The sequence below is a fragment of the Pongo pygmaeus genome, chromosome 17, assembly GCF_028885625.2.
Source record: "Pongo pygmaeus isolate AG05252 chromosome 17, NHGRI_mPonPyg2-v2.0_pri, whole genome shotgun sequence".
Lineage (NCBI taxonomy): Eukaryota > Metazoa > Chordata > Mammalia > Primates > Hominidae > Pongo > Pongo pygmaeus.
Genome location: NC_072390.2, coordinates 60332291 through 60349106, shown reverse-complemented (window position 1 = coordinate 60349106; position 16816 = coordinate 60332291). Strand labels below are relative to the sequence as shown.

The 16816-nt window shown below is 45.2% G+C and overlaps 1 protein-coding gene across 1 annotated transcript in view; it reads right to left on the bottom strand.

Moving 5' to 3' along the window:
- Nucleotides 1–4494: 4494 nt before the first annotated feature.
- The window catches only part of SLC14A2 (solute carrier family 14 member 2), a 471903-nt gene continuing 459581 nt past the window's right edge, over nucleotides 4495–16816 (bottom strand). The window contains exons 18-21 of the mRNA XM_054460802.2: nucleotides 14730–14877; nucleotides 13963–14097; nucleotides 8836–8885; nucleotides 4495–5874 (exon numbers count right to left, since the gene is read on the bottom strand). Coding sequence (XP_054316777.2) covers nucleotides 5674–5874; nucleotides 8836–8885; nucleotides 13963–14097; nucleotides 14730–14877 — 534 coding nt within the window. The 3' untranslated portion in view covers nucleotides 4495–5673. The remainder of the gene's footprint in view (nucleotides 5875–8835; nucleotides 8886–13962; nucleotides 14098–14729; nucleotides 14878–16816) is intronic.

The following is a 16816-nucleotide window of genomic DNA, read 5'->3' as shown; positions in this document are numbered from 1 at the left end:
TCCATCTTGCTGTATGCTAGGGTTAGAAACTAGCTAGGAATCAGTGTCTCTCTGGAAGCTTAAAAACAAAAACTACACAAAGATGAGCAGAATAGGATTCATAGGTCTTTAGAGGAGCCAGGAGCACAGCTTGCATTTGTCCAGATCCAGAGGTTAAGAACTGCATGGTTACAGGCCTCCTCTGACCTCAGGGACAGAGACAATCTCCATTTGACAAAATCATGCTGCCTGGGGCTCCTCCCACTTGAGAGCTCTCTAGAGAATCTTCTCCCTGCAGCCCTGCACAGCGCAGCACAGCACAGCACTGAGCACCCCCTACACCTTCTACTGATAGGAACCCCTGGGAAGCTTTGGAAACCACCCAGGCCTGGACCGCCCCTAAGATTCTGATAGAGCTGGTCTGGGCTGTTGCCTGGGCACCAGGGTTTGTAATGCTCTGCGGCCCGACTTGCCCACCTCCCCGCCCCATGACACCCCTTGAAACTATTGGTCAGGCCACGCCATAAGTGACAGGTGGACCCTAGTGACCCAGACTGACCCCTCAAGAAGCAAGCACTGGGGAAAGGAGTGAAAGCCACCCCATCCCTGTCCCAGCCCCAGCCCTGGCCCCACCAGGCAGTTCACAGAGGAGTGGAGACTCACCCTACCGCAAAAACTGCTTTTTTTTTTTTTTTTTTGCCCTCTTCCTGTTACAGTACCAGCTGGCCGCCAGCACCTGCTCTCTACATGGCTCCATGTTCTGCTTTTCTCCACCTCCTTAACGCCTGACCGCAGCTGTCTGCCTGCTCAGGGCTCCCTGCATGGCTGTCTCAGTGGAGCTGCTTTTCTACGCCCACTGCCTGCCCACTGGCTTGTCCCCTTGCAACAGCTGCTGTCATCACCATTTCCCCCAACTTCCACCTTCTGACCCCATTCCAGGCCAGCCCTTAACCCCATCCTACCTGCTCACAGGGTACACCTGCTGCTTCTTGCTGGGGCCATGCTTCTGACTTCTAGCCAGCTCTGCCCGTGTCTGTGGTGCCTGACTGAGATCAGCGTGGTCGGAGGGGCTCTAGACAACCCCCTGCTCCTCTTTTCTAGGGCCAAGGCGCTCACTCAGCGGGCTTCTAGGTCTATGGCCAAAGCAAAACCTTGCTTTTGTGCTCAGCCTACTGAGCCGGATGTTACTGGTTAGTGGTTTTCTTTATCTAGTCTTCTTTGTGGTGCAGGGTGAGCCCCCAACAACAGTGAGAAAGAGATAAACTTCACTTTAGAGGATTCTCTGTGCTGTCTGTGCTCCTCCTGCCTCAGTGCCCAGTGCTTCTCTCTGCATCTCATGGCAGGTCTACTACCCCTTATGCAAACCCACCTGGGGACTGAGGATGGGGACTGGGGGTTAATGGAGGGCTGAAGAGTGACTCAAATTAGAAACAGTTGGGGTCCAAGAAATACGCAGCACGGTTGTTTTCCTGCCCCAGCTGCATGTTAGAATCACCCCAGGAGCTTTAAAAAATTACCTGTGCTCGGGCCCATTGCTGGCTTAATTGGCCTGAGGTAGGGCCTGGCATCAGAATCAGAGGATCCTGATCTAACCAAGAGTAAGAACCTGTGCAACGATCTCTGGACCTGGATCCAGCCACATCTGTATAATCTGAGAGTTTGTTAGAAGCTCAGATTTTTGGTTCCACCCGGATCTAGTGAATCCAAATCTTTGAGATTGAGGCCCAGGGATTTGTGTTTTAATAAGCCTTGCAGATGATTCTTAGATGCACAACCAGTGCATCTATTCTTAGATTTGCAACCAGTGCATTACAAAATACAATGAAAGGGAAATAAATCAGTGGAGGCAGCATCCTATTTCTAAGTCTATTTCATGGGTCTCAAAGTATGGGCCCCCTATACCCGCAGCATCAACATCTGTGGGGAACTTGTTAGAAAAGGAAATTCTCAGGCCGTGCCTCGGGTCTACTGATTGACAGTGTTGGAATAGGGCCCACTAACCTGTGTTAAATAAGGTCTCTAGGTGATTCTGATACATGCTCGAGTTTGAGAACTACCAATCTACCATCTATCTACCTGCCCCTCACCTGAGACCATTACATAGTTTAAATGTCTGAATAACAGGCTCTGTGAGGAAAGGATGGTTGCAGAAGACTGTTTGCAAAAGAGGCTTGAAGTTATTGCTCATAAAATGATGGAATGCTGAGGGCTAGATGCCGTGCAGTACTCTGAAAAGTTCTTTCCCTGAACCCTACACATGTGTTTTGGAAGGAGGCTACAGGCAATAAGTTCTGGAGGCAAGTCAGTTGGCCTTGTTGACAGCCTGTGTATCTGTTATAAGGACGTTGTGTGCGTGAAACAGTTTTCAAATTCCAGCCAATAGAGTCTATTCTCTCTACGGAACTTATTCTGTAGAGAGAATAGAAAAGCAGCTCCTTTGAGACAGAGGGGTAGGAGGGTGTTTCAGTCAATTACTCAGTTACTATTTCTCAGGGCTATTATGTGCCATCAATGGGCTAGTTCGATGAAGGGGGAAAAAACAAAAACAACTGTGCATGTGTGTGTGCATGTTTGTGTACATATATGTAGCACACATTCTGCTCCACCCATTTAAAAAATTTTCCCACAATTGAGTTAATCATGTGCCTTGGTCCCCAGCATATCTTCATGGGCCCATGCAAGGCCCCTGTCTGGGATATATAGGTGTGTATGTCCTTTTATTTATTTATTTTTTGAGACAGAGTTTCACTCTTGTTGCCCAGGCTGGAGTGCAATGGTGCAATCTCGGCTCACCACAACCTCTCCCTCCTGAGTTTAAGCGATTCTCCTGCCTCAGCCTCCCGAGTAGCTGGGATTACAGGCATGCACCACCACGCCCAGCTAATCTTGTATTTTTAGTAGAGTTGGGGTTTCTCCATGTTGGTCAGGCTGGTCTCGAACTCCTGACCTCTGGTGATTTGCCCGCCTTGGCCTCCTATAGTGCTGGGATTACAGGTGTGAGTCACTGTGCCTGGTCCTGTCCTTTTATTTTTATACCTCACTCCGTTTTCCATCTCACCTTCCTGTATACTTTGTTTGTTTGTTTGTATGTGTGCTTGTAAAACATGTGTTGGTGTCTTGTGTGCATGCCTAGATTTGTAGTTTGCTGATGTCTGTGATGTGAATACTCCCACCATGGCCGGTTTCAAGCTATCAATGTGATGTCACTGAATGGCAGGGGGAGAAATGTGCTCACTTGTGCAGTGGACTCTCAGGAACTGATGGAGCCGGCTGCAGCTCTCCACTGTTGGTGCTTAATTGAAGTGCTGGACTAGACTAGCTACTTTGGTATTCTGTAGACCTTGTATGTTTTCATAGGTCAAATTCTTCTACCCCATCTATTTCTACTTTGCTTAGTATCATGGGCCAACTCAACTTGCTTTATAGGGGAGGATATTGAAATACTTAGAACAGCTGAAGGGTTTTATTAGTGGTCAATAACCAGAACAGCATGCATGTGAAGGGTTTCCTGCTCTTAATAAAACCAGATTATAACACTTTGGTGGAAAATGCATGAAAACTGGTGCTTTAATAATTGTATGTCATCATTTGGAGGTTCTGGGGCAACTGAGTGAGCTGTGAGCATAAACAGCCTTCTGGTGAAATTCCTGGATGCTTAATCCTCAGAGAGCACTAATTCCATGGTCATTAAAATACAGCCTGAGACCTTCTTGGTCTCAAGGTGTGATTGCAAACTCAGAGGTAGCCTCTGGAGTGTGACTCATTTGCTTTTTCTATGTGGAGGATTTGTTTCCACCCTTAAGTGCTGCATTTTCCTGGAGAAGTCACATGGGCTAGATATGATGTGGAAGAGAAATATGCCACCCAGTGCTCTTGGGCTGCTAAAAGATGGCCAGAATCTTGGGGGCAGACCAAGAAAAGGCAAACATAGAAATTAACTTTTTCCAAATGATGGATTTGGTTAAATGTAATTCTTAAAGCTGTGGTTATAGAGGGTCTGTCCCTGCCTCTCCTTCCCCACATTCCCTCTTATGTCCTCATCCCCACGACACTAAACTGGGAGCGCATGTGTGCTTGGAGGGTGGTGGGAGGCACCACTATGGCATTATGAGAGGTTCATTCCCCTCTGGAGAAGGGGTGGGAAGGTCAGGCCACATGGAGTTCCACAAAGAAGGTTTGTGGCTTAGGAGCTTGAAACTATAACCGGAGTGACTAAACAAGGGTTACTGGCCACTCAAGACTGGCTTGATTTGTAATTTGGGGGCACAAAGCTAAAAGACTCTACCCTAAATAGTGAGATGGGTTATTAACAATCTGTGCTTCAACTCAAACAGAAAACCATGTCCAAGGTCATTTCTGTGTAATTTACTCTATAAGCAAATCAAACCCTGTTCTGATGATTTTGAGCCCATCCTTGTCTCTTTTCAGGCATACGCTTGACCATGGAAAACCCCTCAAGTGAGCAATGTATGAACCTCTAGGTAAGCCCCATTTTAAGAAAACCCTGATGCTGATTTGCAAACTTAAACAGTTTAATGACAGTATGATTATGAATATTACAAAGGGAAACACATTTGTTTATATGATTTGAGTGTTGATAAAGATCAGTTTTCATCTGACACTTCCAGAAATATTTCTGTAATGTAAAGGAAAGCACATTGGCATTTTCAGTGAATTTAGGTTCCTAACCCCAAGTCTGGAGAGCATCTTCCCATGACTCAAGAATAAAACTTTATAGAACGTTAACATTTTCCTGCCTCTTCTTGGGTAACCCTTCTGTCCTTTACTTAAAGTAATTACTTGTTGTCATGCTGATTTCATCAGGTTATAGGAGAGAGAGAATAATCAACACTTCTGAGGTGGAAAGGACTTTCGAATCCCTCCCTGTCATGAAACTGATTAAGAAATGGAGGGGAGAGTGGGGAAGGACTTGCTCAACCTGGTAGGGGGCTCATTAGCAGCAGAGCTGGGGCAGAATCAACCCTCTTGCCTTCTGGGCTAACGCACAGTTCTTGGTATTGTGTTTTGCCATATTAAATGACCGAGTTGTGTGATGACCATGTCACTGACCTCTATCCCTTTCTTGGTGACTTCTCTTTTTTTTTTTTTTTTTTTTTTTTGAGACAGAGTCTCGCTCCATTGCCCAGGACGGAGTGCAGTGGTGCGATCTTGGCTCACTGCAAGCTCCGCCTCCCGGGTTCACGCCATTCTCCTGCCTCAGCCTCCCGAGTAGCTGGGACTACAGGTGCCCGCCACCAAGCCCAGCTAATTTTTTGTATTTTTAGTACAGATGGGGTCTCACCATGTTCGCCAGGATGGTCTCGATCTCCTGACCTCGTGATCCACCTGCCTTGGCCTCCCAAAGTGCTGGGATTACAGGCGTGAGCCACCATGCCTGGCCGGTGACTTCTCTTTAAGGATGAGGCTTATTTCGCAGAAGAGGGCAAGTTCCTCCCAAAGGGAGCCCTTATGGGAAAACTAAGGGTATAAAGTCTAAACTAAACATATCTTTGATAAGTGTTGTGCATCTTAGAAAAGAGAGGTTCTGGAATGGTGACTACATACATGATTCTTTGTGTTTGGGGAGACAGTCACAGAACAGACCAAAGGGAAGGCTAAGTGGTCTCTTATCCTGGGGATCTGGACTGCCTGCTGAAGCCTGAATTTACAGTGATGTGTTTTAGACAGGGAAACTTAGGAGACATCGTAGGCCTGATACTTTGTTATGATTGATGCCCTTCTGTTTCTCTCCTGGGACAGGTAGTAGATGCGGTTGGCCTCTGGGTAGGTGACTTTGCTGAGCGGGAGCTTGTAGATGGCGGGGTTGTTGGTCGTCAGGAGCAGGAAGGTGAGAGCTGAGAGACAGAAGGGCCAAGTGCAGGGCGGCAATCCAAACTGGAGAGAAAGAACACAGATAAGCCTTGGTCACATCAGGTGCTTGTGCTGTTTTAATCAGCCCTTATCAGTCACCTACAGCCCTGGGGACAGGAGGGACTGCTTTGAGGGCATTGATAAAGATACTTCATTGATGACCAATATAAATAAAATCATGCCAGTGCTATTCATCTGCATTGCAACAGGTGAATACACAGTCTTCAAAATGCAGCCACTGGGAACCCTAATAGTTGGGCTAATATGCCCTTATGTAGAAGTCATCTTCTACATTTAGAGGCTGTGTTTTGTCAGAAGCTATGTTTCTGGCCAGGTTAGACTTCTAACTCTAGGAACTATGGTCATCCTGTGTCTTCTCCCATCATTCCCTGTTGGAGAAGTGTCTTTGGCAGCCATTTGGTAGCTCAAGATGTTTTCTCTTTGGTCATACCTGATTGGACTAGAGATAGGCACCCGACTCAAACGCTCCTTCCTATAGGCAGGTGAAAGTGCCCTCTGCCAACAGAATTCCTCTCTTGAGAAGTTGAACTAAGAGGCACAGAGACTATGTCTACAGCGTTCTGGAACTGAAAAAACTGGGGAACAAACCAGGGATGGGTGGCCATTGGGGGATGTGTGCAGTAGAAGAAACCCATCACAGAGACACAGGGAAAGTGAGCAGAGAGATGGAGAGAGGCAAAGGTGTGTCATCATTGTCCTATGGAGCTGGAGACAGAGCACAGCTACCTTTCTTCTCAAGGGCTGTCCAATCTCCAGCTCTTTTTGTCATGATGTTGACCTGTTTTTATTTCTTGAGATGCTCTAAGGCTTTTTAGTACTCTTCTCCACTCTTCATTTGAGATAGCTTGAATGGATAGTTTGCTAACAATGAGTCTGCAACTTCAGTTACGAGGCGCATCAAATATGCCCCCTCTTGCCAAAACATCATCTTATTATAAGCAGTAAAAACCTCAGATACTACATGGGAGTAACAATGCCAGTCATGTGTGTGTCCAGAGATGGTACTGTTGGGTGGGTCTTGGGGAACAACAAAGACAGCCTGCTACCAGAGCTGAGTCTGTAAGGGGCACCTATGAGTGATGAGTTCCATTCAGCGAGTCTTCCAAAGCCCCACTAAGACTGCACAAGGTGTTTGGGCAGCACCCTTGGAGTCCTACATTGGAAAGGATGTTGGTTTGGATTTCCACAGACCCAGAACAGAATCTCAGCTCTGATCACCTTGTTATGGCCATTTAATCTTACTGAGACCTCAATAGTGAAATAGGAATAATAAAACCTACTCAGAGAGTTGGTGCCTCTAGTGTATACCAAGTACTCCATACAAATGATCCTAAATATGTGGTTAATATCATCAAACAGATGGCAGCATTGTTGAAGACATGAGGTTGTATATACATGTGCCACTTAGAAAACAAAAGAGTACAGCTCCTATGTGCTCTTCTGAGGAGGGCTTGGATGGTCCCATAAATGTCATTCAACATTTTTGTTTCCTGTTCCTCAATGACATTGTGGGAAATTCCTTTAAGGTGAGTTAATAGCCTGTACTTTTTTATATTCCGGAGAGTGGCCAACACAATGTCTTAAACACAGTAGGCAAACTAGGTACACTTGATTTTGTTTTGAAAGATGTCTAAATTGAATAGTCTAATCTGTAACTTCTCTGAAAACAGAGGGAAAGGCCAGTCATCACTGTAAACATCCATGATCAGGAACCATAGCTTCCTGTTTTGCATCTCTTTCAGTGACGTGTTCAAGGAAGGCACATGGCATGGATTTAGTGGATGAATGACTGGGTGAATGGATGGGTATAGTAGGAGGCTGATAAAGCCTTAGGGGAGCCTGAGAGTCCATACTTCATGCCCTTATTCCCCCTCGGAGTTTCTGATGCTTCGCTATTCAACCCCAGTTCTAATACACCCTATCGTAGAGGCTCACTATCTTAGGGCTTCATTCATTCAGTATTGCTTGAGCACTTACTATGTGTTGAATACTATAACAGATACTGGAGATAAAGATAATATGATAAGGTCCCTGTTTCAAGGGAGAGGACTGGCTGAGGGTAGAAGAAGACCAATGAGTACTAGACTCATCACAAAACTGTACGACATTAAGTATTTAGCCGAAGTGTGCACAAATACAATGAGGCCCAGAAAAGAGATTTAGCTCACTGGGGAAGATGGGATAGTATCAGGGAAGGCAAATTCTACTGCTTAGAAAAATTCCTTCCTATGCTAAGTCCAAACCACCCATTTTCACTAAAGGTGAGGGATAGATTTAGGCAGGTGTTACTAGAATGCCCACTCCCTCCTTATCTGCAGGATCACCTGGACTTCTGGTTGACCATGCAAAGTGTGCCCTTGTATCCTTATCTGACAAGGGGAGGCACCAGCTGCAAGTGGGGCCCTGAGCCCTCTGTACTGGGGTTGGGGGCCAGCATGGGCTCCTCCTGACCTCACACATCACCCTACACTGGAGCCCAGATGAGGAAGGGGTTCCCAGACTGTGGCCCATGACCTTAAGCCTCAGCTCTGGCTTCTCTCTTGCCTGGCTGGGGCTTGACTCCCCTTATTCTATGGAGGGGAGCTAGTTAGTTGCCGTGGGGCAAAGATATATGCCGGCTCACAAGCTAGCTAGGCAGGCACACACAAATTAAATAATAAAGATTTAAAAATAGTTATAGAGGATGATAGAAAGGAATTTGATTTACAAGATAATGCTCCTCAAATTTCCTTTAAGGAGCTCCTGGCCTACTGATGATAGGAATGGATTGGCCCACAGTTGAAATATAAACTTCTGGGGCCTGGCTCCCTCTGCCTAGTGGGTACTGAAGTGAGTAGTGTGACTTGAAATAAGGGAGATGAACTGGGGAAGAGTTCTTAGAGGAGAGAGGTTTTCAGCAGGTTTGGGGAAGCCAAGAGGACACAAGGAAGGATGTAGGCACGTTCTGAACCTGTGTTGACTCACCACAGATAACATGTTAGCCAGGGCAGCACCCAGGTAGGCAGCAAACAGTGCTAGAAAAAAAAAAAAAGAAAGAAAGAAATAGACCAGTAACTATTTAATAGCACCTCAAGATTGCTCTACATATTCTCTTCCCATCAATTTTATGCCACAAATGCTATCTCTAAGATTTTTAAAAAATTTGAGTTATGTTTCCATTGCTTGGCAGCTTTAAAATTGTTAAATTCCATGCAAATGCCGGTGTAGCAAAGACAGCAGATGAACTTGTTAAAAAGGGCCAGAATTGAGCTGTTATGGTTCTCTTGGGTCCCACCACCTTGCGTTCCAGTAAAGGAACATTTAACAGCATAAACCATAAATGAAAATTTTACTATACGGCGAAGGCAAGTGAATCCCAGAACTCCCTACTGGAATATTTCATCACAAGTTATTAACATAATATGGGTTTCTAGGGAAGAGCAGCATTCTGAAAGCTTGAGGAAGACTAGACATGCCCAGTGCCTTGTCGTGTAGGCTCTACGGAAGGCATGACGAGGCTGGCCACTGGGAATGAGCCCAGTGCCGGCAACAGGGGAGAAGCTATTAAAATGTACTAGTGTAATTGGCCTTTGCTTCCAAACCCTTCATTTCTCACTGAGAGCATCCCAATTGTCCTTAGGATTATACTAATAAGAGCTAACCTTTATTAGTGTGTTATTGTGTGCCCAGCTAGTAGCAATAGTACCATAGCTTTCAGCATTCCTACAGTGTAAGCACTATTATTGTCTTCATTTCACACAGGAGAAAACTGAGGCTCAGGGAGGTGAAATAATATGACTGTTCGGCCTACATTTCAGTTGGAGAAGTCCCTTTTGTTTTGGAGGGGAGATTCAAGGTGGAAGAGTAGATGAGATTAAAGAATGAGTTACACGGCCAGGAGCCGTGGCTCACATCTGCAATCCCAGCACTTTGGGAGGCTGAGATGGGAGGATCACTTGAGCCCAGGAGTTTGAGACCAGTCTGGGCAACAAAGCAAGATACCATCTCTACAGAAACCAAAAACATTAGCTGGGTGTGGTGGCATGTGCCTGTAATCTCAGCTACTTGGGAGGCTGAGGCAGGAGGATGGCTTGAGCCCAGAAGTTTGAGGCTGCAATGAACTATGATCATGCTACTTACTGTGCTCTAGCCTGGGTGACAGAGCAAGACCTCGTCTCAAAAAACAAACAACAAACAAACAAGAGAATGAGTTAAATGAGTTACATGAAGTGGAATGTGGGGCTGTCAATGGGTTTCATGGGTCACACCAGGCAGCTTATTCTCTGAGAGCGAATAGGAGCCCATGCCATCCTTTGTGTTTGCTGAATCCTCATTAATTAACATACATCATTTAACTAGAGATAATAGAGGTCAGCACTTACTGGACATTCCCTATGTGTCAGCATTATTCTCATCATGTTCACAAAGGATCTAATTTGCTCCTGACAACAGCTGTAGGAGTTGGGCACTGTTAGTATCAGGCATGCAGAGTTCAAGCAACTTGCCCAGAATCACATGGCTAAAAAGTGGCGGAGCCCCAGCCATCTGGCTCTGGGAGTGGGCTCTTAATCAGCCTCTCAGATCTGAGGTTGGAAAGAGAGAGGCAAACCAAGCACTACCAAGGCCCCAGAATAGAGGGGAGCCAGATGGCCTGAGTGGGACTCTGGGCTTGGTCTGTGAAGAATGGAAGACTCCAACTCCATCCATCTTCCCTGGGACCCAGAGCCAAAGGATTCATTCTCTCTCCCTCTTCCCCCTATTTTATCAAATTTGGTGTTGTTACTAGCAGCAAAACCCTCCGAAAACCCCGTGTGGGCTCCCGTGTGGCTGTAGGGCTTGCAGAGTCGGGAGAGAGGAGGAAGGATAGAAGAAAGAAGACGAAATGAGACATGCAGCCTGCCTGGGCTGGAGGGAAAACTGTCTGTCTCAGGTGATGTGCCGAGCAGGCTGTGGTGGAAGGAACCTTTGCAGCAGGATGCCTGGCCACCTGGCCTGTCTTATCCATCACTGACTGTGTGATGTTGGAAAAGGGCCTAACTGTTCTGGGCTTGGATTTTTTTACTGGTAGAAAAAGCACTGGCTTCAGGAAAGAGTGTGGTGTCCTGCAAAGAGCACAGCCTTTTACAGTCAGGAAGACGTGACTTCAAGCAATGTATTTAGCTTCCTTTAGCCTCATTTCTCCATCTGTGAAATGGGGATATTAATATCATCCACACACTTTACGGGGCTGGAGGGAAGATTAAATGAGATGACCTGCACCAAAGTTTCACAGCTCCAGCTCTGTGGACACTTTGGATGGGGCAATTCCTTATTCTGGGGGGTGTGTATTGTAGGGTGTTTAACAGCATCTCTGGATTTTACCCATTAGATGCCAGTAGCACTTTCCCCAGCCTCAGGTATGACACACAAAAATGTCATCAGACATTGCCAAATGTTCCCGGGGAAGGGGAAAATTACTCCTGGTTGAAAACCACCAGTGTAATATCTGACATAAATTGGGCATTTAAGATTTGTTTGTTAAACATGAATATCCCTTAGTGAATAAGTAGAACTTGGAGTTGGTAGCCAGGGATATCCTGTAATGTCCTTTCCCAGCTGGTATCCTAGATGTCCTTGTCCTCTGAGACTCTGGACAGAAGTTATAGCTCCAGGGTCTGGACGCAGCCACCTCCCCACCGGGCCACCTGCTCTGATCCTATGTGGAGCTCATGGGCCACTAAGAGAGCCTAGAGTGGCACAGTCTTGACTCTGAATCTTTAAAAATTTCAGGACTCCTTGACTTTTCATTTCTAGCATTCAGACTTTTAATTTTTAATGGGATGAGGCCCAAACCAATTTAATAATATAAATGATGACTGATTTTAAAGATCTCTGAGCATTTAGAATTTTTGCCATTGGGACATTTTTATGGAAGGAAGGAACTTAGGCATAGGTCTAGTTTCAGGTCATGTAAAAATGCTGGCCTATTAAGAAGTTAAAGTTAATTTAAATTAAAATATTCACAGTGACATTTATTTCCAGTGGGGCTGTTTTGTCTGGTGAAGGAGCTATCATTCCCTCCTGCTCTCACTGCCTCCTGGTTGCCTATCAATGGGCCCTACATGCAAGCAAGCTTGACTACGTGTTCCAGGTTTTCTAGATGGCCTCAACTTCTTCTTTTCATTGAACCTATACAAACATTTGTTTGTGAGGCTGAGTGGGCAGATCACTTGAGCCCAGGACCAGTCTGGGAAACATAGTGCAGCCCTGTCTCTACAAAAAATATATATATATAGAAATTAGCTGGGCATGGTGGTGCATGCCTACAGCCCCAGCTACTCAGGAGGCTGAGGTGGGAGGATCACTTGAGCCTGGGAAGTTGAGGCTGCAGTGAGCTGTGATCATGCCACTGCACTCCAGCCTGGGCAACAGAGTAAGATCCTGTCTCAAAACAACAACAACAATAAAACGCCCCTCAAACTCCACTTGTATGTGTTATAGACTGCTTTCCCATTTTTGGTCTATAAATACATCACTGGATGCTTCCAGGTCTTTCTTTAACTTGTAGAAGGAGGTTTGACTCTACCTCTGCCCACAGGCAAGTCCTTTTACCTCCCTTAGCCTCAGGCAGCATGGCTACAAAATAAAGCTGGAGTTTTCAGCTTCTTAAAATGATAAAATGGAGTAATATTTGGAAAAGTATTTTGGTGAAAACCAATAAATGTCAGATATTATTACTGTGTAGTCTGTCTAAAAGTTCAAGGATCCACCTACAGGGGCTTAAAATTCACTTTAGTGTATTCTCATGTTTCCTGAGATCGTCAGGCCCATTGGCACTTTTGGGAGATGATGTGACTCAGTTTCCTTGAAGCCAATGTGTGCACCTTGATTTATCAGAGGCTTCTGGAACAGACAGAGGTGCCATGCTGGGAAAGGGGGTGGGGAGTTTAATGAGTTGGGACTGAGGAAGACCTAGCTTCATGTCTCAGCCTTGTCTTTTACACGCAGTTGAGCCACTTCACCTCTTTGACAAGGCTGGGACTTGAGGTGAGTGAAGCAACTGGGGTGCAAAATTTCAGGTGGCCTTCACTCTCAGGGTCACAGGGATGTGTCAGGGTCATCACCTGCTTGGCCCTGAGACTAAGCACCTCCTTAAATTTTGCATCCCAGGTGTCTCCCTTCTCTCACCTTAGTCTTGCTCTTTGACACAACTTTTCCTCGTTTGCAAAATACGAATAGTAATACCAACCTTGAGAATTAGTGTTAAGGTAGAGATGAGGTATTTAAAGTGCCTACTTTGTGGTGGGTGTTAGGTGAATGGCTACCTTTTATTTGGGCAATATGACAGCTACTTTTTTTTTTTTTTTTTTTTTAAGTAACTATAGTGTGCTGGCCTTAGGTTGGTGTAGCAAAAAGTAATTTTAAGAAGAGCAAATGAAAAAGACAGCAGCTTTACCCTTCATATCTTGTTTAGAGTTTGTAGTCACTGTCATAAAATGCAAAAGAAAATATATCTACAAATTATCTTAAGGAAACAAATATATGGCTATAGCTGATCCAGAACATCTTCCCTAGCAAGAATATTTGGAAAATTTGTATTATAAATTTATTTTTAAAAATAAGTTTATATAGATAATGTTCACAGAGTCTATGGATGTATTGAAATAGAACTTCTGTTTTAAATGTTCTGCTCAAAAGGAGTTTTGTTTGGTTTCCATTCATATAACATCAAGAAATAAAGGATGTTCAAGGATGAGGACATACAACTTGTTACAGTCGATCTAATTTCCTGGGACTCTGAACAAATACATAACAAACAGGGGTCATTTGAAGGGTCTGTGGTTAATGTTTGAATGCTTAAGATGAATCGCTGTGGATGATGTAAATCACCCAATTCCATATGTAAGGAGTAACCTGCATAAGAGTTGCTCAGTCAGTTTGCTCTAACCCCTGCCAGGAGAGTAGCAATCACAGGAGACAGCCCAGGAACAACAATCAAACCACCACCATCTTCATGTGACTGAATGTTGAGTATTCAGTGAAAATAGTGTTTAATCTATTAATTACTAAATAACCATCAAAAACAGTTTTATGTACAAATGCTTTTACAAATCCTCTGTGGGCAGTACCTACCGCAGGCGATGGCGAGGAGGTGCGTCTGCCAGGTGATGACGTAGAACATGCCTCCTATCGCTATGCACGCAAGGGCGCTGTTGAAGCCACACAGGCCGAAGTAGATAGAGTCAAAGGGCGTCGCAATAGTGAGTGCTGTGACAGAAGGCAGGCATCAGGGTTGGGTCTAGGGTCTTATGGGGCCCATCTGCTGGCCCTGAAACCTACCACAGTCCTCAAAGCCCAGAGCCAGTTATCTTAGGTAGTTATACAAAAAGGACTTCTGGCTTTATTCTGTGAAAAAACATCTAAAGGAAACAAATGGCCATAGAGTCCCATGAGTACTAGCAGTTAAGGTGGCATGGGTTGAAGAGATTCTTTGAGTAAGGACAGAAGTCTGATTTAAACAGCCCAGAGAATATCCTTCCCCTGCCAAGAAAGAGAACCTCTTCTTCTTCATCGATACTTTAATTCTCTAATGGAGAACAAATCTTTCTTATTGTCATTGCAGATGACTTAACATGTAAATATATCTGGAAGAAACTTCCCCCAAACTTTAAATTTATACTAAAGTGTAAATGACTAACACCAAAACCTTTCTTGAGGGCAGCTGTGGCTCAGGGGAGGATAAAGGGACTAGATCAAAAATGGAGAAACAGGGTACAACAGAAGGAGGGAAAGTTCACAGGAATCAGCAGGTGGAGTGTTGAAGATGAGAGTCGCCATTTTATTTGGAGCCAGCCCCAGGCTCTAACCCCCTCACAGCCCATGGAAGTGAGGGCACAGACCTGCTAGCATCCCCATGGTGGATCCAATTGCTGCGTGCAAGCAAATGAGAGGTGAGGATATGAACAGAGCTATGAGGAAGATGCCTCCAGTCCAGGGGTTATCACAGCCGTACACTTGGCCAATTCCAATGGGGATGGCTCTCAAAAGCTGTAGGCACAACAGGATTACATGCTCATTATGGAGGCAAAAGAGACAACTTGACCTTGGCTGCAAGAGACTTGACACCGAACCCTTCCCGCTAACATTTTGCAACGGATGTCCAAGATTTTTATCTCTATTCAAATAGGTTAACTTTAACAGGAACAAAAGCTTTATTATCTTAATCTTGACTTCTTAGAACACTGATGGATTAGGATGTTGAGTGTCCTTTATTTAGAAACATGAGTGTGAGGCATTTATTCCCCAGGGAAGAGAAACTGAAAACCTTTCAAGGTAGGTAGAAAGTTTTCAACTTTACTATTGATTAGAAAAGTAATATACGTCTGATCAAAGTTGGGGTTTAAAAACCCTTTGTGAATTTTTTTTTTTTTTTTTTTTTTTTTGAGATGGAGTTTTGCTCTTGTTGCCCAGGCTGGAGTGCAATGGCGTGATCTTGGCTCACTGCAACCTCTGCCTCCCGGGTTCAAGAGATTCTCTTGCTTCAGCCTCCCGAGTAGCTGGGATTACAGGCATGTGCCACCATGCCCGGCTAATGTTGTATTTTTAGTAGAGATAAGGTTTTTCCATGTTTATCAGGCTGGTCTTGAACTCCTGACCTCAGGTGATCCACCTGCCTTGGTCTCCCAAAGTGCTGGGATTACAGGCGTGAGCCACCATGCCTGGCCGTGATTTTTTTTTAAAGCTAAAAAGATGATGAGAAGGTGAAATATTAGACCAAAAAATGGCCCTGTGTGTTTTCAAGTACATGTTTGGGGTGTGATTGTGTTACTGAGGTCTGGAGGAGGAACTCGACTAGTATCTACAGGAGCGGCCAGGAGAAGGTAGTATTGCCCAACATCTGCTGTTTTGATTAGTAAACCCCCAGGGCACCCTGCTTGATTCCGTTCTCCGTCTGTCTCGGGCTGGTGGGGCCTGTCTGTGAATGGAAAAGCACTTGAAAAAGTCTGGTGCCTTGTGGGCACCTGCACAAGGGTCCTAGAGTTTGGGGAGAGGATCCTGGAAATGCCGGCTTCCCCAGCCACAGGGACTGTGTTTTGGAGGGTCTGGCCAAGGCCCATGGGCAGGAAGCTGAGGAGAGGCAGTGTCCTGGGGCGAGTCCGTGTATATAGATGAAGGCAAGGACACTCTTCTCTAGAGAACTCTTCCCTCTGGGCATGGTGGGGGAGGGAGATCCTGCAGCTCAGGGGCCCTCACGCCACATTGAGTGTGTACAGGAGACAGGCTGAGTGGGTTAGACTTTGGGCTCAGTCTCCTGTTACCCAGGGCAGAGAACAGAATGAGGGCTCTGGCCTCACCATGCAGGGCAAAGGGAACAGGCACGAGAGAGTTGTACACACGGAAGCAGCAGTATGGGCAGTTTTGTCCTCAGCCAGTTGCACCCTTCAGGGGGCTCTCAGTGGTCACAAGAGCAGAGGAACCCGTGGGGACTCAACATTGCTGGGAAGTTTAGACACTCCCTCTGAAATTCACCACTTATTTATCAGAAACTCAAGGCTCTAATTTTAAAGGTCAAAAAGACAAAACATATGAATCATTGTCATAATCCATTCAGTTGGCCAGAAAGTTACTTCTTAAAGAACAATGCCACAAAATTGAATTTTTCTTTCCTGAACGTTGGTGAAGTGGTGGTGGTGGTGGTGGTGGGTCTCAAGTGTTTGCACAGGATTATTCATTTTTTTCCATTTCTATAAAATTTCAAAATTTCTTCTCAACTGAAACTGTGACATACAGAATGCGACATCTGAAATCTGCATTTTCTAACATCATTTCCCCATACCATGCCACTTAGAGCAAGTTTGTCTCCAAAAGATATTAATTGGGTAGACTAAGAATGGGCAGTTTAAGAAGCTGAACTGCCAGCACAGCACCTTTTCTTGTTTCTGGTCCAAGAAGGTCCTCACACACACAAAATTATCAACAAGGATGC